Consider the following 23920-nt stretch of genomic DNA (forward strand, 5'->3'; position numbering starts at 1 on the left):
ATACATGGCAAGAAAGCATTCTGTAGAGTTCATGGGTAATGGTGACGGGGGAACGAAGGTTGGAAAAGGGAGGAAAATGTCCTGGTGGTAATTATATCTGAACGAGCTTTTGAAGGATGAATCACAATGGCAGGATGAGGAGGGCGGGGAATGGCATTCTAGGATTCAGTAACAGCATGAGCAAAGGTAAGGTGCCAAGAAGCAGTTTGGTGTGTTCAGGTCATTGAACTAAAAGTTGTTTGCAGCCTGGAGCATGATGGGAAGGGCTTGTTCAGGCAGGTAGATGGCCATTTGTGAAGTCAGGGTAAGCTAAGCTCGGCTGCAGTAACAAATCAGATTCATCCCCTAGTAGCTTCACCCAGCAACGGTTACTTCTCACTTGCACTGTGTGTTCTTCGTAGGCCACTAGAAGGCCGAGTTGACAGAGCGTCCCCTCTTGCTGCCACGCCATTTGGAAACATTGTCCCCTGTGTGGTCACCAGTGCTGGATGAGATCACGGGAGGCTTGCTCTCTGGCTCTCCCGTGCTTCAGCCTGGAGCTGATGCTTTGCTGCTTGTGTTGCGTGCGGCCCATTGGCCAGAACCAGTGGTGAGAGGGGTGGGAAATGATGAGGGGTGTGTGGATGGGAAGGTCAGAGAATGTCACTGTCTCTCCCACATATGCTGTGTTTTGTAACTTAAAGCCTCATTCTGAGGGCCTGAGTTTCTCAAATGGGAGTAATATGTGAAATTATTTAAAGGAGAAAAAATGCTAGAGTGTCTAGTGGTGGCTAAAATTATTTTTATTACAGTGCAATTCAAATATGTGGTAGCCTTAAATATGTCTAAACTTTTCATATTTAGAGCTTCCTTATGACCATAAAACCAAAACAAATGTATGAATAAAATATCAACACAGCTACAAATTGAATAAATTCAGATTAACTCCATGAATTTAATGTGATGGATGAAGTCATTCTTGCTAAAACTAAATCACTGTTTCTGGGTGATTTTTCAGGTTCTTATGAGTTGGGGATGCTGTGTGCCATGCCACACAGGGCATGTGATGGCTCACTTCTCAGTTTCCTTTGTCTGATTTAAGTCTGATTGGTTGTTTTCTCATTAGCCTGTGACAATTAAAATAATATTAAAATAATAATTCTATTTCTTGTGACCAGCTACATCATAAATGCAAGAATACACAGAGTGGAATTATGTGATAGCACTTGGTCATAACATCCTCATTCAGATGACCCAGAATACGTTTCTGTTGATTTTCTAGTAATAATCTTTAAAAAGAGAATCATTCAAGTGAAAGCACAAAGTTAAATAAAAAATACTTTTGGAAAATTGTGAACCCCCTCGAGTATATCTGTGGATTCCCCAGAATTCGAGAAACAGGTGGAAACCCACCGGAGTTGTTCAGTTGAGGCAGGAGAGGGACGACCCACTTTATGATTCAGAGACATCACTTTGTCCAGGGATGTGGGAGGGGACGGGAAGGAAGAAAGGTGAGAGACAGATGGCTCAGGTCCCATGTAATGGGGCGGGGGAGAAGGTGCATGTAGGTAGCAAGGAGTTAAGGGAGTGGAGCGGAGGCATCAGATTTGAGACATTTAGGAAGTGGAGTCCCTAGGACTTGGAGATTGACCAAATGTGGAGAGTGAAAGAAAAGGATTGGGAGAAGGAGCTGACTCTTGGTTGTGGGGGTTGGAGAATGGAGGAAGTTGAGGGTGCTGCTGTCCCAGGAGAGGACCACATGCATTCATGGGAGGAGCAGAAGAGCTTTAGGGCAGACTGTGTCCAGCCACATCCATCACCCCACTTTTTCTAACTAACCAAAGCCCTCCTGAACCAATTTCTGAGAAGCTCTCGCATCTTGCGGTGTCCATTTTTCCCTCTTCAGGACATTTCACTAGTGTTCATTCGGAGGTTCTGAGTTAACCCATCTCTTGTGCCTGCCACTTCTGACCCATTGGAGAAGGTCAGAATCTGCCAGGATCTGGCAACACTTTGCCTAATTAAACACACGTTTTTTGGTCTTCGGTATGTTGGAGGACAGTGATAATTGTTTGAGAAAACTGGGGATGGTTTTGAGATTGAAGCTGTCATCTCATATCACGTGAGCTTGCTGATCTGCCTTCAGTTTCGAAGAGCACCAACGATTCACTTTCCGCTCTGTGGTTTTGGACAGGGAAGCTCAAAAAATTCTCTGAGGAGAGAGCAGGCGTGGTGCTGGTTAAATGGTCTCTAGGTAATTTTGCATCGAGAAGTATGGAAACTGCACTTTGCAGCAGAGGAGGGCAGAGAACATGAGGCCACCCAAACACACACGTGAAAAAGGTCACAAAAACAAACCTCTGGTGGCTAGAGTGAAATCTTGTATTAATGAAAGTTTTGGGCATTAATTAATTTATTTTAGAAGTTGGCTTCATGTATTTTTAAATTTATTATGGTGGCTGCGCTGGGTCTTCGCTGAGCGGGGCCCTGCTCTCGTTGCAGTGAGCCAGGCTACTCTAGCTGTGCAGCGAGGGCCTCTCACTGCGGCGGCTTCTCTTGCGCGGGGCACGGGCTCTGGGACGCGTGGACTCAGTAGCTGCGGCTCGAGGGCTCGAGAGCTCGGGCTCAGTTGTCGTGGCACGTGGGCTCACTTGTCCCACGGCATATGTGGGCTCTTCCCAGACCAGGGATCAAACCCCTGTCTCCTGCATTGGCAGGCAGATTCTTAATCACTAGACCACCAGGGAAGTCTCACATTAAGTAATTTGGAAGGTAACTTGGTATTTCCCCCTGTATGAATTATCAACCTAACGCATCACCAAGAGCAAAAAGCTGCCGTAAGTGGCGTCCACCCTGTCTGTCCTCACGCCTGACAGGTTTCCACTTGTCTCTTGGTCTCTACATAGGCGTCACCTTCATGGCAGCACCTCCCAGGGCCTCCAGGGAGACATGCAGGCTTCCCTTGCTGGTTTTCTTTGGAACCTGTGTTCAGTGGTTTGTAAGCTAGTCCTACTGGTCACCCTCAGAGACCACATACTACATGTAAATAGGCCTAGAATGCCCAGGAACTGGTGGGGCATTTTTCCTAACAGCCATCTCCATACCCACAAGCTAGTCCAGGGCATCTTCAGGGAGCATCTTTGCACCTCAGGGCTGATTCGGGGAGCAGATCTCCCAGCAATAATAGCCTTGGTTTCAGAAGTGTCTTTCCAGGAGTGGACTGGATGAAGCTGGTCGTTCAGTTTCATTTAGATGCTCTGTAGGTGTCAGATTGGCTGAAGAATCCTCTGGAGCTTGGGTCTTTACATCTGTGGCAGAGACAGTTGGTGTTCTTCAGGTACCCACATCTTCCCTTCTTTAGCAGATGCTGTGAGGCCCCACAGAGGATGAGATGGTTGCATGGCCCCGCCTCAGCCCCTGTCCTGACGCTTTTCCTGCAGTGCACTGCAGCCCCGTTGGAGGGCTTTCCCTGGCTGCAAGGGGCATGGTTGGCCCGGAAGTGCTGGGAGGTTAGTGCTCCTGGGAGCAGCCCTGAACCACTGATGGGGGCGATGGGTAGATACATAGTACAGTTCCCTGTCCCCCTGGTGCGCCAACCCATGGACATCCTCTGCCTGTTCTCCCCAGAGGTGCCCAGCAGGGCTGAGGCCAGGTTGCCCAGAGCAGTGACCTGCTCATTCACGCTCCTTTACCGCCTCGTTTCTCCCGCCTCCTCCAGTATGTCCCAGGCTCCCCTCCCCCGGTCAACCCAAAGCCTTCCCCCAGGCTCTGCTTTAGGTAGAGTCCAACCCAAGTTGAAGTCTGCTTTGGGGACAGTCCACCCCAAGACCCTTTGGGTTGGTTGGGTGGGTGGAAGTGCTGTGTGTCACTTCTCATGAGAGTGAGTAAGGGCTGGGGCACTACCATTGTGTCTCTCCCACCACTGCAGCAACCTGAGGACCTGAGGTGGAGGAACGTGCTCAGTCCAGTGGGACTGCACAGGAGCAAGAAGCTTCTATCATGGTAGCCACTGAGCTTCTTGGCATTGACTGGTTGAGGCACCTTGCTACCTGACTCCCAGCATTGGCCCTGTCCCTGTAGGTAGGGTGGCATCACTAAAGTCAGTCCATCCTTTCTGATACATAAGAACTCTTGGGATCTTTCACCTGTGATCATCTTTAATGTTTCTGATCTCCAAACATGTTCTCTCTTCAGTGGCTTGAAGAGATGGTACTTAATATTTAAGTACTTAAATATTAATATGGTACTTAATATTAAAGTATCATTTATTTGTTTTTCTATGACCTGTAATTAATTCACCTTGAATTTATTTTGGTACATGCTTGTCAAATAAAAATCCAAGTGCATTGCATTTCCAGATTATTTTCCAATTGTTCCAGTATTGAATAAAAATCCTTCCCTTCTCAATTACTTTGTAATGATCCTTTATTATACATTAAATTCTTATGTGAGGTAGTATCTATTTAGGGACTACAGTTTTCTTTTTTGTGAAATTCAGCTTTTTTTGTGTAAGTACCAAGGCATTGTAATTATAGCTCTATAATATATTTTACTATCCTCATTACTCATTTCCCTCTTGTCTGTCTTTAAACATTGCATTAGTGCATAAATGGCATCAAACCTACAAATCCCAACTGAAAAGAACTGATATGTTTAAGATATTAGGACTTCACATTCTAAAACCATTATTTAAATGGATATCCTATTTCCTGTCTCAGTTTTGTGATTTTTCTTATGGGCTTCCCTGATAGCTCAGTTGGTAAAGAATCTGCCTGCAATGCAGGAGACAACTCTGGTTCGATTCTTGGGTTGGGAAGATCCCCTGGAGAAGGGATAGGCTACCCACTCCAGTATTTCTGGGCTTCTTTGGTGACTCAGATGGTAAAGCATCTGCCTACAATGCAGGAGACCTGGGTTCGATCCCTGGGTTGGGAAGATCCCCTGGAGAAAGAAATGGTAACCCACTCCGGTATGCTTTCCTGGAAAATCCCATGGACCAAGGAGCCTGGTAGGCTACAGTCCATGGAGTCCCAAAGAGTCGGACACGACCAAGCGACTAACACTTATTGTTGATCATATGTATTTCTTGTTAACCTCATTCCTAGGAATTATATGTATGTTAACATTATGTATGTTCTTACTTTAAAATTGTTATTTTCCAACTGATTGTTGTTGTTATATAGGAAAACTTAATATCAGTTCAGTTCAGTCGCTCAGTCGTGTCCGACTCTTTGTGACTCCATGAACTGCAACACGCCAGGCCTCCCTGTCCATCACCAACTCCCGGAGATCACCCAGACTCATGTCCATTGGTGATACCATCCAGCCATCTCATCCTCTGTTGTCCCCTTCTCCTGCCTCCAATCCCTCCCAGCATCAGAGTCTTTTCTGATGAGTCAGCTCTTTGCATGAGGTAGCCAAAGTATTGGAGTTTCAGCTTTAATATTAGTCCTTCCAAAGAACACCCAGGACTGATCTCCTTCAGAATGGACTGGTTGGATCTAGCAGTCCAAGGGACTCTCAAGCGTCTTCCCCAGCACCACAGTTCAAAAGCATCAATTCTTCGGTGCTCAGCTTTCTTCACAGTCCAACTCTCACATCCACACATGACCACTGGAAAAACCATAGCCTTGACTAGATGGAACTTTGTTGGCAAAGTAATAGCTCTGTTTTTGAATATGCTATCTAGGTTTGTCATAACTTTCCTTCCAAGGAGTAAGCGTTTTTTAATTTCATGGCTGCAGTCACCATCTGCAGTGATTTTGGAGCCCCCAAAAATAAAGTCTGACACTGTTTCCACTGTTTTCCCATCTATTTGCCATGAAGTGATGGGACCAGATGCCATGATCTTCGTTTTCTGAATGTTGAGCTTTAAGCCAACTTTTTCACTCTCCTCTTTCACTTTCATCAAGAGGCTTTTTAGTTCCTCTTCACTTTCTGCCATAAGGGTGGTGTCATCTGCATATCTGAGGTTATTGATATTCCTCCCGGCAGTCTTGATTCCAGCTTATGCTTCTTCCAGCCCAGCGTTTCTCATGATGTACTCTGCATAGAAGTTAAACAAGCAGGGTGGCAATATACAGCCTTGATGTACTCCTTTTCCTATTTGGAACCAGTCTGTTGTTCCATGTCCAGGTCTAACTGTTGCTTCCTGACCTGAATATAGGTTTCTCAAGAGGCAGGTCAGGTGGTCTGGTATCCCATCTCTTTCAGAATTTTGAACAGTTTATTGTGATCCACACAAAGGCTTTGGCTAGTCAATAAAGCAGAAATAAATGTTTTTCTGGAACTCTCTAATATAAATATATGTAAGTTAAAAATGTTGGCCTTATAGTTGACCACTAGCTAATTGTATTCTGAAGTGAAAAACAGAAAACTTTCATTAGATTCCCTGTGCCCTAATTGCCTTAAGTGGCTCTGAATAAACAAATGGATATATGCTAGAGTTGAAATGAACTCGAGGAACTTCCCTTGAGCAGTCCAGTGGTTAGGACTCCACATTTCTATTGCAAGGGGCACGGGTTGGATCCCTGGCTGGGGGACTAAGATCCCGCATACTGCGAGGTATGGTCAAAAAAAAAAAAAAAAAGGAAAAAATTCAGGGAGCGAAGGAGGGATAGAGAGAAAAGGTATACAAAGGAACTGGGCATTTGGTAGGAATCATCGGAGCCCACCCACAGTCTAAGCGCAGAGTTACGGATGCTGTGAGACAAATAGCTTGGAGTCACTGTGTTTTCTCTTTGAGACATCGTCTCTCAAGAATTTGAAAGTCGCTTGTAGGTATCTCTCACTGGTCCTAGACATCAGTAGCTCCAACATCACAGTCCTCCCTTTGATGACTGACCCTTGTTGGTAATAATATGTTTTTATTTTGAGTCTGGATAATAAAAGATACCATCAGAGGCCACTGGCAGTGACAATCAAGACAGAACTGACAGGTCAGACTGGTTAAAGTAAATCAAAATAGAAGGAGTCCTTTTATTTTATTTACTGTGTTTGAATTAAGAAAACCAAAATCATGGAAATGTTAATTTAAAAAGAAAAAGGAGCTAGATGGAAGCTCCTTTTCCTTTGTAGAACTTGGAGTCAAGCGATGCCCAGGGGTGGCAGACCTCCCCAGCAAACTAATTATGAGGAAGTGCCCAAGTGCAAGGTTATGTGTGCTGTGCAGCGGCTTTTAGAACTTCGAGTGCTTTCTCTTTAATGCCACTAATATTAAATTTAGAATTCCCAGGTGTTGCTCATTTTCTACAAGAACAGTATAACTGAGGAGGTTTTGCTGGGGGTTTTGTTTGTTTGTTTGTTTTTATTATGGTTTGCTGGTTTCGAAGACTGTCTTTGCCAAAGCAGTCCTGTAGCGTGAAAGAAAAACAGGAATCCACACCTGCATTAAGGAGAAATGGGGGATAAGTAAAAAGTCTGAGACCCAGTGGAAAGACCCCTGCGGGTTCCGTGTTCTCAGGAAGGTTTGTCAGTTACTGGCTTTTTTTCCAGTTGCTTTGTCTCTAGTACGGAGCAAAGACATCAGCGGCTGCCTGGTGCTGTAAGTTTCCTGTGCTTTCTTCATCAGAGGACAGAGTAGGTGTCCTTGCTAAGGGGTTTTTCTAGAAATGCAAGTAGAGCGTTTGTGTCAAGGTTGGGAGGGGTGGATTCGGAGGCAGACTGGGCCTCTTTTGTCTCAGCTTGTTCCCTATGGTCATACACACCACGTGTGGGTGTCAGGTGTTCTTAAGTGAGGATGTTCACCGAGGAAAAAAACACGCATGGTGGATTTTTATCCTAATTGCCTTTTGTTTTTAATGAAACGCGAGAGAAGGAATGCCTTCTACGTAGGAATTTGGAAAAATGCCACCGAACACAAAGCGCTTAGTGCTCATTCTTATTTTAAAATTCAAAGACTTCTCAGGATTTCCCTGGCAGTCCAGTGGTGAGGACTCCACACTTCCACTGCAGAGGGTGAGGGTTCAATCCAGGTCGGGGAGCTAAGATCCCACATGCCTTGCAGTGTGGCTCTACCCTCAAAATAAAATAACAAAATATAAAGATCTCTCATAATTTGGGGCAGTGGTGGGGACCTGTGTTTCCTGGAAGCAGACCCTGAGGTAGGGATTTCTGTGCAGGTGACTTTGGCGGGAGGGCTAACAGGAGAAGGAGGTGGGGGAATAAGGTGAGCAAGGGATGCAGCTAAGCAAGGATGTGGTCTCAGCTGGGAGTGATGGGGCTTGCACTGCCTCAAGGAGCTGGTCTCCCTGTGGGGTAAGGGCCCTGTCTTTGTACCCTTCCCGTCCCCATCAATCAGAAGAGCTGGCAGGTGGCAGCTGCCGCCTGGTAAGGGCGTCTGAGTGGGCACTTGCAGCATCCATGACTGAGGAGCTATCAGTAGATTCGGGGGCAGAAACAGATAAAAAAATCCTGAGTACAGGATTGCCTTGATCACCTGGCCCATTCTGAGAACTGTGAACTTGACTGCGAGGCTGTTTTCCCAAAAACGACTATGGATTTGTTAGGTTCATTCCTGCAATACCTGTTTACGGACAGTCTGCCACAAGCTTGCCATCAGGGCTGGGGGTTTGGAATCTTGCCAGGCAAGGCCCATTTACTTAATAGGCTTCATCCCTGCAAATCACGTATTTTGGGGCAAGTGTCAAGAGACGGCATTACAAGGGAGCCTGAAGAAGCTTAATGCCAAATGGAGAAGCCAGAGCCGCCAAGGTTTACCTCTATTAAGGCTTGGAAGGAAGCAGCCTTTGTGAAAAGCATTTGTAAATGATGCTCTCATAAGGCCTAGATGTGGCCGTGGGGCTGTTTGAGGGAACCATGTAAGTTTCTACTCACTGAGACTGGCATTTTTACATCTATATTTGTTTATCTGGCTGCACTGGATCTAAGTTGTGACCTGCAGAATCTTCAGTCTGGTTGTGGCATGCGGGATCTTTCTTTGCAACAAGCCAACTCTTGGTTGCAGTCTGTGGGCTCTCGTTCCCCAATCAGGGAGTGAATACGGGCCGCCTGCATTGGGAGCCCAGAGTCTTAGCCACTGGACCAGCAGGGAAGTCCCGAGATCGTCTTCTTAGAAGGAGAGCTGTTGCCTTGGTGCCGCTGTTGTCAATCTGATTTAACTACTAGGTATTGAGTGCTCACTCTGTGTAGGTGACCTTCTGCCTGTCATCTTGTTACCGTCTTTACCTCCCGTCTCCTGGGAGGTGGGGCTGGTGCTGGCCGTGCAGGCTCCCTCGGCAGTGAGAAGCACCAGGTACTCTGCCAGCAGAGGTGCAGTTGAGGACCCTTGTGGCTCTGATACTCAGGTTGGGCATTGGGCTGGAGCTTTATAGTATTAAATTCCTATTGGATGCAGTCAGAGTCCCTGCACTGTGACTTCCCTACCTTCCAATGAGAGGAAAACCAAGTCCAGTATTAATTCCCTAAAGGAAGAAGAGGTTGTACCTTAGTTTGCTTTCCCCCAGCATCACTCTTCTTTGTTTGGAATATTAATTCACTTTGGGGAGGTTGGTTTTTTTTTTTTTTTTTTTTTAGCTCATCCTGTCTACAGGGATCAGGGCTCACTTGTTTATTGCCAGTTGCAGGAACACTGGGTGACATTATTTTGCCCAGTTGGGATGTTGGCTGGCTTAATAACTGGAGCAGAGTTAAACGGAGGCTGCTCTGCCTAGGCATTGTTGCCTGTTGATGAGTCTGAGTCCGGCTTTGTTTCCTCTGGCTGACCCCATGAGTTTTGCTTTATTCCATGGTTACAAATGACTCCCCCAAACCTGTCTGAACTGTTGCTCAGAAAGATTCAGGGTCTGTGGAAGAACAGTGTTTCAGTTCTTACTAGCTGGCTGTGGGGCTTGGGCTAATTGCTTAACCTCTCTGGTCTACAGTCATATCTAAAAATTGAGGGTGTTGGACTATTGGTTCTTTTAATTCTGATACCCACAGATTTTTCACCTACATGGCCTTTCCCTTCAACAAATGGTCCTTCTTAAGAACCTTCCTTGTATCTTTCTTAGATTGATCCATGACATTGCTTTTGTTTACAAAAGATGACTATTTCCATATAAGCAATTTCTGAGAATTTTTACCAGTAAATCCAACCAATCATGTAATGACCATACCTTAAATATTTATATAAAGTTCTTCCTCAGTCTGGTGTTTCTAAACCTCAGGTAGGGACTTCCCTGGCAGTGCAGTGCTTCAGACTCCAAGAATCCAATGCAGGGGACGTGGATTTGATCTTTACTCAAGGAACTAAGATCCCGAATGCAGTGCAGCACAGCCAAGAAAAATTAAATAAACCTCAGGTAAATAGCACAGTGGAGCTACTTAGGGTATTTATTTCTTGTTGAGTGAACTTTGGTAACATGTCTCTTTCAGGGAATTCACCCATTTCATTAAGTTGTCTTATTTATCGGCTCAAAATTATTCATCATATTCCTTTATTATTATTTTACATAAGCAGCCCCAGAGTTTTTCAAATGTGTCATTCCTCCTATATATGAATGAAAACTATATATATTTTTGGAACATTTACTCTTGAATCATTTTACTTGCTTGCTATTTAATTATACGTTGCACATGGAGGTTGTCTTACAGAGAAGTCAAAATCGTTTAAAAACCACTTTCTAAAAATCCACAAACTCTTTGCTTCCTCTGTGCTTACAGTAATGGCAGGTCTTTGGTTTTTGTGTTTTGGGCTGTGCCATGCAGCTTGTGGGGCCTTAGTTCCCCTACCAGGGATTGCACCATCGCACTTGGCAGTGAAAGCACAGAATTCTAACCAGTAGACCACCAGAGAATTCCCAGTAATGGATAGTGGAGGTCTGTGCCTGCCCCTCAGATATGTGTCTGATAATGAGGGATGAGAGTCTACAGGGAGGTGCTGATGGATGGTACAGATATACCAAGTGTCTTTACATCACTCTGAGATCCGTCTAACCAGAGCACAGAGATGCAGAAATGAGTAAGGTATGCTCATCTCTTTAGAAAAAAGACAATGGAGGCCTTGCTTTTAGAGTGATTGCCACAGGGACTTCCCTGGTGGTCCAGTAGTTACGACTCTGTGCTTCCAAGGCAGGGGTGCAGGTCCTATCCCCGGTCAGAACTAAGGTCCTATATGCCGTGGAGTGTGGCAAAAATAAAGAACGGTTACTGCTCCTCACCTATAGGGACAGAGTATGGTAAAGCTCTGTCTAGCCCAGTGTTTGAATATTGTTCTGATGCAGGTGGGTAGAGACCAGTGGGCCGGTGAAGGCTTTGTGGTGTGATCACCAGACAGAAGAAGGAAAATACAAAGTCTGGCAGGATCAAGTCAGCTGGAGACGGGTCCCAAGGTGGGATGTAGTTTAGCTCTCCCTTTCCAAATAAACGCACCCCCTTGAGTCTCCTTGAACAGTCCTGAGAGAAGCAAAACCCCAGCCCCAGTCAAGGTTATTGTGAATCTCTGAGCTGCAACAAATCGAAGGTCATAGGAAACCACAGCCCTCCCTGGGAGCTGTGCCGTCTTGTAATTTTACTGAGTGAGAGGTGATACCCCAGACGTGGGTGAGCTGGGGAGTGTTGGAAGAAACATTAAACCCAGGGGTCAGCCTGAAAGAGAAGCTATCCCCAGCGGAAGCGTCAGTCAAAGCCAACTGGCATTGGATGTCACAGAGAAGGACCGACGGAGGGACACGGTGGGACACAGAGCAGCGGACAAAAAGAGGACCGTGAAGGCTTCATGTGATGGAATGAGCAGAAGGCGGGAGACTGCTTCATCTGGACAAACCGCGGGTGGAGAGAAGGTTATTTGTCGTGGTTTCTGAGATATCTGAAGCTCACCAGCCTGGGAGCAAATGAGGTCATGTTAATATTAATGCCCAGCATGGGGTCCCAGCGGCCCCTCCTGTTCTCACAGGACGTCAGCCAGCATCCTCAGGGTCCCCCCTGGGGAGGATGTCACCTCATCCTCAGGTGCACCAGGATGAGCATCCTCAGGATACTCAGGTGCACCAGGGCTCCGGTTCTTCCTCCATTCGTGATTCACTCCTCACTTCCCTCTGCTTTGCTGTCCCCTGGCTGCCAGGGTGTTCCCAGGGCCCTACCTTGCCCCCTTCTGCTGCGCCCCCTTCCTGTAGCTTCTCTCTATAGCTTAGGCCTATAGCTGTGCTTCTCAAAGTGTGGTCCAGGGGCCAGCAGCATTGTCTCACCTGGGGACCTTGTTAGAGCTGCAGAATCTCGCCCCACCCTCCACCTGGACTGACTGTATTAGGATCTGCGTTTTAACATGGTCCCTGGGGGTGTCACAATTAGCATTTGAGAAGCCCTGCCAAATGGGAGCCGCTGGTTTTACCACTTTAGCAGGATGCTCAAAGGAAGCAGGTCAGTGACAACAGGGAAAAGTTCACACTTCAGTCCTGGATCCTTTTTGTCTTGGGATGACCTGGGACGTCTGAGGAGAGAGGAAAATACCTTCTGGCTTGCATAAACAGGAGGATTCTTCAGACAAAATAAAGCTAGCAGAGAAGAAAGCGGGAACCGTGAGGTGCTGATGAAATGGGACCAGATCAAGGTGAGCCAGAAAACTGAAGGGGTGATGATGAAAAATGATGATAAAAAGATAGGGTAGAATGAATGAAAGATATTGAGGGGGTCAGAGATGAGATTTAAAGTGAAGAAAGACACGTACGCTGGTTCACTTTAGAATCCCCTTGTAAACCTCAGAGGCACCACATAATATGCATCACAATTTCAAGGTAGCTGGGACAGTAAATGTCATCATTAAATCAACGAGTACCTTGGGAAAAATATATCAGACATCTGTTCTAACAAGGACTGGCAAACATCCCTCACCCAGAGTCCCTAGAGAGCTTTTGTGCCAACATGCTGGGAGGCACTTGGAACTGGCACAAGAAGGTTAGCAGATAAGAGAGAACCCCAAACCTGGGACTTTTCTGAGATGAGAGCAGGAGAAAGTCTTTCTAATTACTCTGTTCCTGATGTCCTGTCGGTAATAAAGATTAATTAGCGACGACATTAGAGTGTCATCGGTGATGACAGACAGTAAATAGCAGCATTTTATTACCTTACCCTTGTTAATTTTCCCGGCTTTGATCAATACAGACATTGCCCAGGCTTCCTAGTTACGAAACAGTAACTAGGCTTAGTAAAAGGCTGCGTTCCAATTTTTTATTCGTTTAGGAAAACCCTCCTTGGGATGTTTGCATAATCAAATGTAAGTTCGCAAATGTTTCTCCTGCCTCAGATTTGCATATGAGCAAAATGAGTTTGTTCCCAAACAGCCCCTGGAAAACTCCCAGGACAAATGATTACTCAGTGAAAAGGAAAATGATTTCAGCCAATTCTGCTCCCTCTCCATAGACAAATGGAAGTGAATCGTCTCTTAGCACTGCCTGCTGAGGCCACCAGTAATCAGTCTGTTGACACCATCAAGGAATAACAGGTTGATAAAGGGAAAGAATTTCAAGTGGAGCTTCCCTGTTAGGAAGGAAGATTCCATGTCATTTGACGCATTGCATGGACTTTTTTGTTGCATTGCTTATTAACCAGATGTTTAAAACACCAATTTCCATTTCTTTTAATACTCAGAATTTGTAAATGGTTAAAGAGTGATCATGTATTATTTATGTCCTATAGCAACTTGGGTATGATTCTCCTATTTCTTTTTCTAGTATGTTACCCCACTCCAGTACTCTTGCCTGGAAAATCCCATGGATGGAGGAGCCTGGTAGGCTGCAGTCCATGGGGCTGCTAAGAGTCGCACACGACCGAGTGACTTCCCTTTCACTTTTCACTTTCATGCATCGGAGAAGGAAATGGCAACCCACTCCAGTGTTCTTGCCTGGAGAGTCCCAGGGACGGGGGAGCCTGGTGGGCTGCCGTCTATGGGGTCGCACAGAGTTGGACACGACTGAAGTGACTTAGCAGCATAGGAGCCAAGGCGAGAATTCCAAAGTGGATGCTGACCTTAGGCATAGTTTTTCTTTGTGGTGTAATTTAGACCTATGGGTTATGGTTAAAAATGATTAGGAAGGGACTTCCTTGGTGATCCAGTGGTTAAGACTCAGTGCTTCCAAGGCAGGGGGTTTGGGTTCGATCCTTGGCTGGGGAACTAAGATCCCATGTGCCTCAGAAGCAGGGCCAAAAGTAAATAAATAAAGACAAATGTACCGAATTTTTAAAAAATGACTAGGAAATGGTACACTCCTTTTCTTCTCATGAAAGGATATAAGTAAAAGATTCATGTTAGCAGTATATTTTTATTGTGTGTGTGTGTGTTTTTTTTTTCCTTGACCCTAAACTTGATGATTAGCAGCCTGGACAAAATAATGATAAATGATTGGATAAGAAACTGGGTTCGTGTCAATTCCAGTCATTTTGGTAGCCTTTTCAGTGTAAAAAAGTGTAGGGCTGACTCTTGTGGAACGAGGTTACATTATTTCATCTGAGTTGTGGCAGTAGCGAGGAGGCACAGTTGCTTGGAGCCAAACCCATCAGAGGTAATAACAGCAAAATGCTTTTGCAGTTACTGAGTTTATTGGCTCAGACCAGTCAGAGACTCCTAAGATCAGTGAGCAGGAAGTTTATCTACCCACAGGAGCCGGATACTTAGATCTGCCCCGGTGTTTCTCTTAATATCCTGTTCCTACTGGTTTTCTGTTTCAGTCGCTACTTAAATGACAAAATCACCCTGCCAAGTCACATTTAGCATCATGTCCTCTTCGCCCTTGACATGTATGTGGATTGGGAGGAAACCAAAGGTTATGAGACCTGTTCCGTTGGAGAGGAAAGCCCACTCTATGCCAAACAGCATGCAGAGGTGAGGTGCCAGAGTTAGCCCACGTGGAAGAGGGCTCAGAGAGGTCACATAGTGTTCCCAAGGTCACACAGCTACTCTGAGCCTGGTAGGACCAGGATTTAAATGAGAGCTTCTGGCCCTGTGTTCACATTCTTTGTGCAACTCGGAAAGGAAGCTTCACAAAACTCCGAAGAAATACACTCCTCTTCCCTCCCTGTATCATCTGTCCTTGGCAAACGCTACCTTGTCACATTTCCTGGTAGTCGGTGGATGTCTGTGACCGTGTTTTCTTTCATGTCACTTGTTTCATCTAGTTAAGGTCTGTTGTGGGATGTCTACCAGTGCGGAAACTAGAAACGCTCAATTATTTGCAAGGAGAGCCGGGAGCCTGAGACCTGATATGGATGCTAAAGTTAGTACTGGAAACGGGTTTCCCCAATCTCACATGCTTATTATATATTCTGAGACAGAGGAAGGGAGTTTGCATAATCCATGGTCTCTGCTTTTGATGAGGCTGAGTTTAGTTGAGAGGGGGAGTATTTACACCTTTGAAGATGAAGTAACAGTGAGCTGAGGTGTGCAGAAGGAAGGGCCTCAAGCATTCATGTGAAACGTTGTTTTAGTGAATGAACAGAGCTTCAGAAGCGGGAGCGGTGACTGTGAACTTGTGAGGTCAGGGAGGGTGTGGTGGTGGATGCGGGTCTTAGGTCTCATGTGATGGTGAGGTTTGGATGGGTGGGAGGAGTGAGGATGCCACCTCAGGAGACAGCAGTGAACCGTCCTGAAGAGAGATCTTTGTTCCCTGCCCAAGACCTGAACCTGGGTAGCCTGGATGAACAGCTGGAACCTTAGCCGCTAGTCCATCGGGGGCAAAAGGCTAGAAACAAAGTTCCCCTCACTCTTGCCATGTTTGAAACAGGAATTTCTCAAAGTGCAAAAACTGTAAAAACAGGTACAAAGCTTATTATCAGAGATACAGTATAGCATGTGGGAGAGCACACAGAGAAACATTGTGTTTATTTAAGACTGAAGCAAGGCAGAAATACAACCCAGAGAGAAGGGGTATGGGTGCCCTCCCCGATGAGGAAGAATGCAGTAAAGAGGCAGTTAAATCACATATATCAGGCAGTCCTTCTGGATCTTTGTTTACCTTTGGCCAGTTATTTCATTTCTTTTCCTACACTTGACCTGTTTTGGACCCACCCTTCCAGCGCCCCCCGCCCCCCACCCCCCGCCTGATGTATGAGCAGCTTTTTTGCCAAGATGGATTCCAGCGCAGAGGCCAGTGGGAGGTTTGATGACACTTATTACGAGATGGCATGCCCTTGTCTTTGACCCCTGAGGAGCCTTCCTGTACATGTGCAGTTGGGGAGTTTTCTCTGACCTCATGAGCAGACCTCTTTTCTCTTTACTCCAGCAGAGCTCAGCTCCTGCCATTAACTTTGTGCTTGGAGCGTCTGCGGAAAGCAAAGCTTCAATTTTACTCCATTTGACAAACTCCAGCTGCTCTGCCCAGGGGCCCATCTATCTCCTACCCAGGTAGAGTGGGGTTGGGATGGGTGAGGTACCGCTGGAAGAGGGAGCACCTTCCATGTCAAGCTGAAGAGTTTGGGTTTGACCCTCAGAGATGATAATAAGGAGCTCCTGAAGGCTCTTAAGGAACAAGTGGCTTTGAGAAAGTTCTGCTCCTGCATGGGCTTGATGGGTGCTGGGGAAAACCCTATAAGCATTTGTCTGAGGCAAAAGCAGCGGTATTGTCAAGCTGAGGTCAGTTTATGTTGCTGTAGGAAATTAACAGAAAAATGATGCCACAAGGGAATCCTTTCCTGTGCCCTTCCTGGAAACTGCCAACTGGTGGCTGAGGACTGGGAATGAGGACGCTTAATTTTTACTATGCCTACTTTGATTAACTATTGTTAGTGTAGAGACAGAGTAGGGGTTATTATCCAAGATAGTGCTAGGTTGAGCCATGTGCAATTTCCCTTTTAAGGTAATTGTTGAACTTCCCTTTAAGGTAAGTTGTGGTTCAGTCGCTAAGTCATGTCCGACTCTTTGTGGCCTCATGGACTGGCAGCGTGCCAGGCTTCCCTGTCCTTCACTATCTCCCAGAGTTTGCTTGAACTCATGTCCGTTGAGTCAGTGATGCCATCCAATCATCCTCTGAGATGTAATTGGTAGAACTGCTAGCAATTTTGTACGGTTCTACTTAATTGATTTTGTCAGTTGTTGGAGATGTGTGGACATGGTCAGATTATCTGGGTAGGTCCTGGATAGTGCTGCTTATAGTCAGCCCCAAAGTCCTCAGGGCACTATTTTCCTTGGGCGATGGAGCTGATCCTGGAGATTGAACTCAGGGTCCCAGGGATGTGCTAGGCTGTTCCTCTCCAGGCTGTTTGCTCTTCTTGCCGATGGACCAGGCATTCAGAATCTCCTGATTTTTTCTCTTCCCTTTAAAGAAGAAAAATCGGGGTTCATGTTTGGGAACGCATGTAAGAATTAAAGATTTTAAAATTTAAAAAATAAAATTAAAAAAAAATAAATAAAGAAGAAAAATCTGCCCTGGACTAAGAAATTTAAAGGAGGAAGGAGGGCTTGTGGAAGAGAAGATAAAAATAATCGCATCTTGAGGTTGTGTTTCGCAGGATGCCCCAGTAGCATGATACAGATAAAACCAGAAGTGCTACCTTTGTAGCTCCGAGTTATGTTGCGGGGGAGGGGTACCAAGGTCTCACCCTGGCTCTAAGTCACAGAGATTTTAAGGGGGTTTGAGAACACCTAGGCAGTGGGCTCCGAATGCGTGATGGTGGTGTGGCAGAGACTGCGCTGTGCTGTCTCCACATCTTTTGTGCCTGCGCCCTGGGTTGGGGGCCATGCCCGTGGAGCCTTTCCTGGATTCAGGGATGGAGTGAGCCCAGAGTGCTCTCCCAACCACCAAAATGAGGATGTATTCTGAGTTAGGGTCTGCTGGAACCAGCTGGGGCACAGCCATCCCAGGGCATGGCCAACTCGCCCCCATCCCAACTCTGGGTACCACAGGCCAAGTCACCTACCACTACACCCGGACTCTGAAATCTCACTATCTCGGACCTTGAGTTCTCATCATGACTTGCCTCTGTCATCCTCAATCACCACTGAATATGTGACCCACAGTGATTGTCTTGCTCCAAGAGTACTATTGTATGTCTCCTGGGATGGGACCTTCCTGGACTTCCACTGGGCCCCTCCTGAACCCCCTTCCATGCTAAACTCTCATGTATTCACGGAATGCTCCCTGTCCTGGTTCTGCCCTGAACCTTTCCTGGAATTGTTTGCTCACTCAGTCCCATCCAGCTCTTTTGGATCTCATGAACTCTAGTCTGCCAGGCTCCTCCATCCATGGGATTCTCCAGGCAAGAATACTGGAGTGGGTAGCCATTTCCTTCTCCAGGGGGTCTTTCTGACCCAGGGATCAAATCCGTATCTCCTGCTTGGCAGGCAGATTCTTTACCACCTGAGCCACAGCATGTTTCCCCTTTCCTTAGCCTGACAAATGTATTGAGGGTCCCACTCTGTTAGAAGCACCCTAAGGGAAACAAATGAAAAGACTTAGTCCCTCTGTGTCAGAGAAGGCAATGGCACCCCACTCCAGTACTCTTGCCTGGAGAACCCCATGGACGGAGGAGCCTGGTAGGTTGCAGTCCATGGGGTCACTAGGAGTCGGACACGACTGAGTGACTTCCCTTTCACTTTTCACTTTCATGCATTGGAGAAGGAAATGGCAACCCACTCCAGCGTTCTTGCCTGGAGAATCCCAGGGATGGGGAAGCCTGGTGGACTACAGTCTATGGGGTCACAAAGAGTCGGACACGACTGAGACAACTTAGCAGCAGCAGCAGCAGCAGCAGTCCTTCTGTGTACGGGCATTTGAGGGTCACCTTTCTTGCCATCCTTCCTGTTTCCTGAGGAAACGGGAACGAGTGCAGCTCCTGGAGACCTCTCCTCTTGCTCTCTCAGCATCAACCTTCTCAGCCGAAAATGGAGGCAAATCAGGGGGATTATGAGAAGAAAGGAATGACAGATCTCTGTAAATAAATAGTTTAACTGCAAACGTGACTGGTGAGCTTATAAAGTCATGGCATGTGGGAAGAATCAGTAGGGCCACGCTTGTCATCTAATCAGACACCTGTGTCTAGATGGAAATCATCTCAGAACAGATTGTCTGTTATAATTAAAAACCAAAAAAAAACACCCCACAACATTCTGTCAATATGCTGGGCCAAATTGCCCATCCTGGCAAAACTGGAGTGTCTGCTACAACTCAGATGTGCTTAAAAATAATCATTTAAAAATTCTTAAAGGAAGCCTAAATGGCAGGTTCCTGCATGTAGGATGTGACATAGGGGTCCTGTGGGGGCAACTTTAATAATTTACAGCCCATCCTTGGGTTTTAACTGAGTTCCATATTCTATCACTTTCCTGTTTCCTTTTCTACCCTGGGCAGAAATGAAAATTAAACCACTTTTGTCTCAAGTACAGTTATACCTTGGAGCTGTTTCAAGTTCAATTCCTGAGCACTGCAATAAAGTGGCTATCCCAATGTTTTTGATTTTGCAGTACGTATAAAAGTTATGTTTATACTCCACTGTTGTCTATTAAGTTGCCCATGGCATTATGTCTTAAAAAAACCAATGTACAGGGACTTCCCTGTTGGCCAGTGGTTAAGACTCCGTGTTCCCAATGCAGGGGCCCAGGTTTGATCCCTGGTCAGGGAGCCAGATCCCACATGTCACAACTAAGACCTGGAGCAGGAGCCTATTATACAGAGTGAAGTAAGTCAGAAAGAGAAACACCAATACAGTATATTGACACATATATATGGAATTTATAAAGACGGTAACAACAATCCTATATGCAAGACAGCAAAAGAAACACAGATGCAAAGAACAGACTTTTGGACTATGTGGGAGAAGGGGAGGGTGGGATGATTTGGGAGAATAGCACTGAAACATATGTATTACCATACGTAAGATAGATGACCAGTGCAAGCTCGATGCATGAAGCAGGGCACTCAAAGCCCGTGCTCTGGGATAACCCAGAGGGAGGGGGTGGGGAGGGAGCGGGGAGGAGGGGTCAGGATGGGGAGACACATGTGCACCCGTGGCTGATTCATGTTAATGTATGGCAAAAACCACCGCAATATTGTAAAGTTATTATCCTACAATTAAATTGATTAATTAAAAAAATAAATGTGTTCAGTTCAAGGAAAGAAAGGAAAAAAAAGACCTGGAGCAGCCAAAAAAACAGGTACATACCCTAATTTAAAAATACCTTACTGGTTATTAAAAAAAAAAAAAAGCTAACTATCATCTGAGCCTTCAGTGAGCCATAGGAGTAACATCTAAGGTCCCTGGTCACAGATCACCATCACAAATATAACAATTATGACCAAACTTGAAATATTGCGGAAGTTACCAAAATATGACGCAGAGACATGAAGTGAGCAAATGCCATTTGCTAAAATGGTGTCCATAGACTTGCTTGACCTGGGGTTGCCACAAACCTTCAATCAATAAAAAATGTAATATCTTCAAAGCGTAAGAAAGTGGAGCACCATAAAATGAGGTAAAGCTGGGTATGTCTGACCAGGAAATACAGAGTCTTGTTTTATTCATTTATTCAGTTTATCAGGAAACATCATGAGAATGAGCACATTCTCATTATTAAAGCTCTGAAGAACAAAATGACTTTGATTTCTTTCTTTCCTTTTTTTGATAATGAGAGAAAAACACATTTGGAGAAGACTACCATGTCATTTCGGCTACCAGAATGAAATGATCATACAAGAGAGATATTAAGATAACAAGGATAGTATTAATAACTGACAATCACTGTGCCCTTACTATGTGTCAAGCTCAAGTGAGTCATAATCATTTTCTCATTTACTCTCTCCCAAAATCCTGGGAGGAAGGTGTTATCATTCTCACTTAATACATGAAAAAATAAAAATAAAAAACAGATTGTGAGTATTTGTCCAAGTTCACAAATAGGGTCAGTGGCTGCTCCAGGATTCAAATCCAGATCTGTGCTTATAACCTCTTCGCACCTTGCCTCACCCTGAAAGTCAAGCTGAGAAAACTGTTCTTGGCGAAGAGGTAGGTAAGGTTTGGATTCTTTAGGGGTAAGGGGAAATCTAGAAGGGAAGAGATACATATATATGTGTGTGTGGCTGGGTCACTCTGCTGTACACCTGAAACTAACACAACATTGTGGATTAAATGTACTTCAATTATTTTTTAAATGGAAAAAAACAATCCTTTGTGACTTAGCAGGAAAAAAAAAGATTTGGATTTTTTAAGGTTCCAGAAAGTTCTGACCTCTTGTTGGTATTTCCTGAGCAGCAAATTTTGGACCTTTTATCTCAGTTGTAGGTTTTTGAAAGTTTAGGATAGTGGGAGCTGCCTTCAGGGTCAGGCCTTGCCTAGAAGGGTCTCCCAAGGTGTGGTCTATCCTGGTACCCAGGGGACTTGGGGGGGACACCTCAGGCCCAGTGCAGACTCCATACTGCATTCCTGGCTGCTCTTGGAGGAGACTGGACAGGAGGCCTCACATGTGACGGCTCCATTGTTTCAAGCAGATCCTCAACAAGCACATGTCTAACCTGTGACAGTATCAGTCATCTTTAGTAAAGACTTTTTTTGTTTGTTCGTTTGTTTAGTCGCTAAGTTGTGGCCGGCCCTTTTGCAACCACATTGGACTGTAATTCTCCCAGCTCCTCTGTCCATGGGATTTCCTAGGCAGGAATACTGGAGTGGGTTGCCATTTCCTCCTCCAGGGGATCTTCCCGACCCAGGGATCAAACTTGCATCTCCTGCATGTGTCTCCTGCTATTGCAGGCAGATTGTTTACACCTGAGCCACCAGGAAACAATCTTAGTAAAGGTTTGGCGGTGGTTTAGTCGCTAAGTCGTGTCCGACTCTTGCAGCCCCATGGACTGTAGCCCGTCAGACTCCTCTGTCCATGGGATTCTCCAGGCAAGAATACTGGAGTGGGTTGCCATTTCCTTCTCCAAGGGATCTTCCTGACCCAGGAATCAAACCCAGGTCTCCTGCATTGCAGGCAGATTCTTTACTGACTGAGCTGGTCAAAGGACTCTTGACTAATACTGTGTTGTCCTTTTCCCCCCACAGGACATCGAGGTCTCTGTGAACATTCTCTAAAATGTTTAAGCTCGAGAATCACGGAGCAGAAGCTGCAGGGCACCTGGCTGCCTGCTGGCCGAGGGAGCCTGGAGAAACCATTCCTGGGATCACGCAGCTCTGTGGTGCCTCCATTCAGCCCCCAGAGTGGCCTTCACCCTGTCCACGCTGAGAACAGCCCGCTGAAGCCCAGGGTCGTGACCGTGGTCAAGGTGGGCGGCCACCCCCTCCGCAAGATCACCCTGCTCCTCAACAGGCGATCGGTGCAAACCTTTGAGCAGCTCTTGGCCGATGTCTCAGAGGCCCTGGGCTTTCCCAGGTGGAAGAGTGACCGTGTGAGGAAGCTGTTCAACCTCAAAGGCCGGGAAATCAGGAGTGTGTCTGATTTCTTCAGGGAAGGAGATGCCTTCATAGCGGTGGGCAAAGAGCCGCTGACACTGAAGAACATCCAGGTGGCTATAGAGGAACTGTACCCCAGCAAAGCCCGGGCTCTGACTTTGACCCAGCAGCACAGCCAGATCCCCTCTCCAAGGCTGAGAAGCAGACTTTATAGCAAAGCTGTGAAAGGGGGTCACCCCTGTGGGGAGAACGAGACCACCAAGAGCAGCGGGGAGGCTGCTAGGTCCCCGGCAGCCATCAGACCCCAGGGGCAGACCCCAGGGGAGGACAGGGTGAGGACCCCGAAGAAGTGGGGGAAGGGGAAGCGGGAGGCCGAATCTGGCAGCAAGGCGCCCAAGGATGCCGCCCTGGAGAGGCATGCCAGTGGAGAGAAGCACCTGGCGGTGGAGATGGAAAAGACGTCGGGGGAATTGATCAGGTGTGAAAAGTGTAAGCGGGAGCGAGAGCTGCAGCAGGGCCTGCAGAGGGAGCGACGGTCCCTGGGTACCAGCGAGCTGGACCTGGGCAGGTGCCCCCGCTACGACGTGGAGAGGCTGGTGAGGACCAGGAGTTGCCGGAGGTCCCCGGAGGAGAAGCTCCAGGGTGGGGAGGAAGGCTGGAAGGAGGGTCCCCGGAGCAGTCCTGGGCACCCCTCACAGGAACCGAGGAGACCCAGCAAAAGCGTCGACAGGAAAGAGGACAGAGATCCTGGAGGCCAGGAGGGTCATCCCCCCGCTGCAGCCAAGGCCAAGAGGGACGTTTTCGTTGGGGAAGCACAGCCCCGCCGAGAGGAGAAGGACAGCAGGAACGCAGGCAGGAGCAAGCCGGGAGGCTGGCTCCGGAGGGAGCATCACGCTGACCTGGATCCGGAGAAGCTCCCCAGGACCCGAGGGGACGAGCAGGAGGCGGAGAAGGAGAAGAAGCCCGTGGTGTCCGGAGCGAGGAGGATGATGGTTCCCCGCGACGAGCCGCCAGCCAGAATCGAAAAGGAGCCCGAGACGAGGCCGGAGGAGGGCGAGGCGGAGCGGCCGGGCAGGAGGCGGCGGCCCGCGGGCATCCTGGCGGCCGACGTGCGGAAGCAGTACGAGCCGGGCCGGGTGATCGGCGACGGGAACTTCGCGGTGGTGAAGGAGTGCAGGCACCGCGGCACGCGGCAGGCCTACGCCATGAAGATCATCGACAAGTCCAAGCTCAGGGGGAAGGAGGGCATGGTGGACAGCGAGGTCCTCATCATCCGGAGCCTGTCTCACCCCAACATCGTGAAACTGCACGAAGTGTACGAGACGGACGCAGAGATCTACCTGATCATGGAGTACGTGCAGGGAGGGGACCTGTTCGACGCCATCGTCGAAAGTGTGAAGTTCCCCGAGCGCGAGGCTGCCCTCATGCTCATGGACTTGTGCAAGGCGCTGGTGCACTTGCACGACAAGAGGATCGTCCACCGGGACCTCAAGCCGGAGAATCTGCTGGTGAGCCCTGCCCTGGTGGGAGGCGGCAGTTGGGAAAGATAAACCGGGGCACAGAGGCCGTCCACGTGGTCCAGGGGTTAAGACTCCGTGCTTCCAATGCAGGGGGTGCCAGGAGCTATCCCTGG

The 23920-nt window shown here is 47.1% G+C and overlaps 1 protein-coding gene across 1 annotated transcript in view; it reads left to right on the top strand.

Moving 5' to 3' along the window:
* DCLK3 (doublecortin like kinase 3) overlaps positions 1–23920 on the top strand; it is a 42486-nt gene that overhangs the window by 4651 nt on the left and 13915 nt on the right. Inside the window, exon 2 of the mRNA XM_018066628.1 lies at positions 21940–23795. Coding sequence (XP_017922117.1) covers positions 21940–23795 — 1856 coding nt within the window. The remainder of the gene's footprint in view (positions 1–21939; positions 23796–23920) is intronic.

The sequence above is a fragment of the Capra hircus genome, chromosome 22, assembly GCF_001704415.2.
Source record: "Capra hircus breed San Clemente chromosome 22, ASM170441v1, whole genome shotgun sequence".
Classification (NCBI taxonomy): Eukaryota; Metazoa; Chordata; class Mammalia; order Artiodactyla; family Bovidae; genus Capra; species Capra hircus.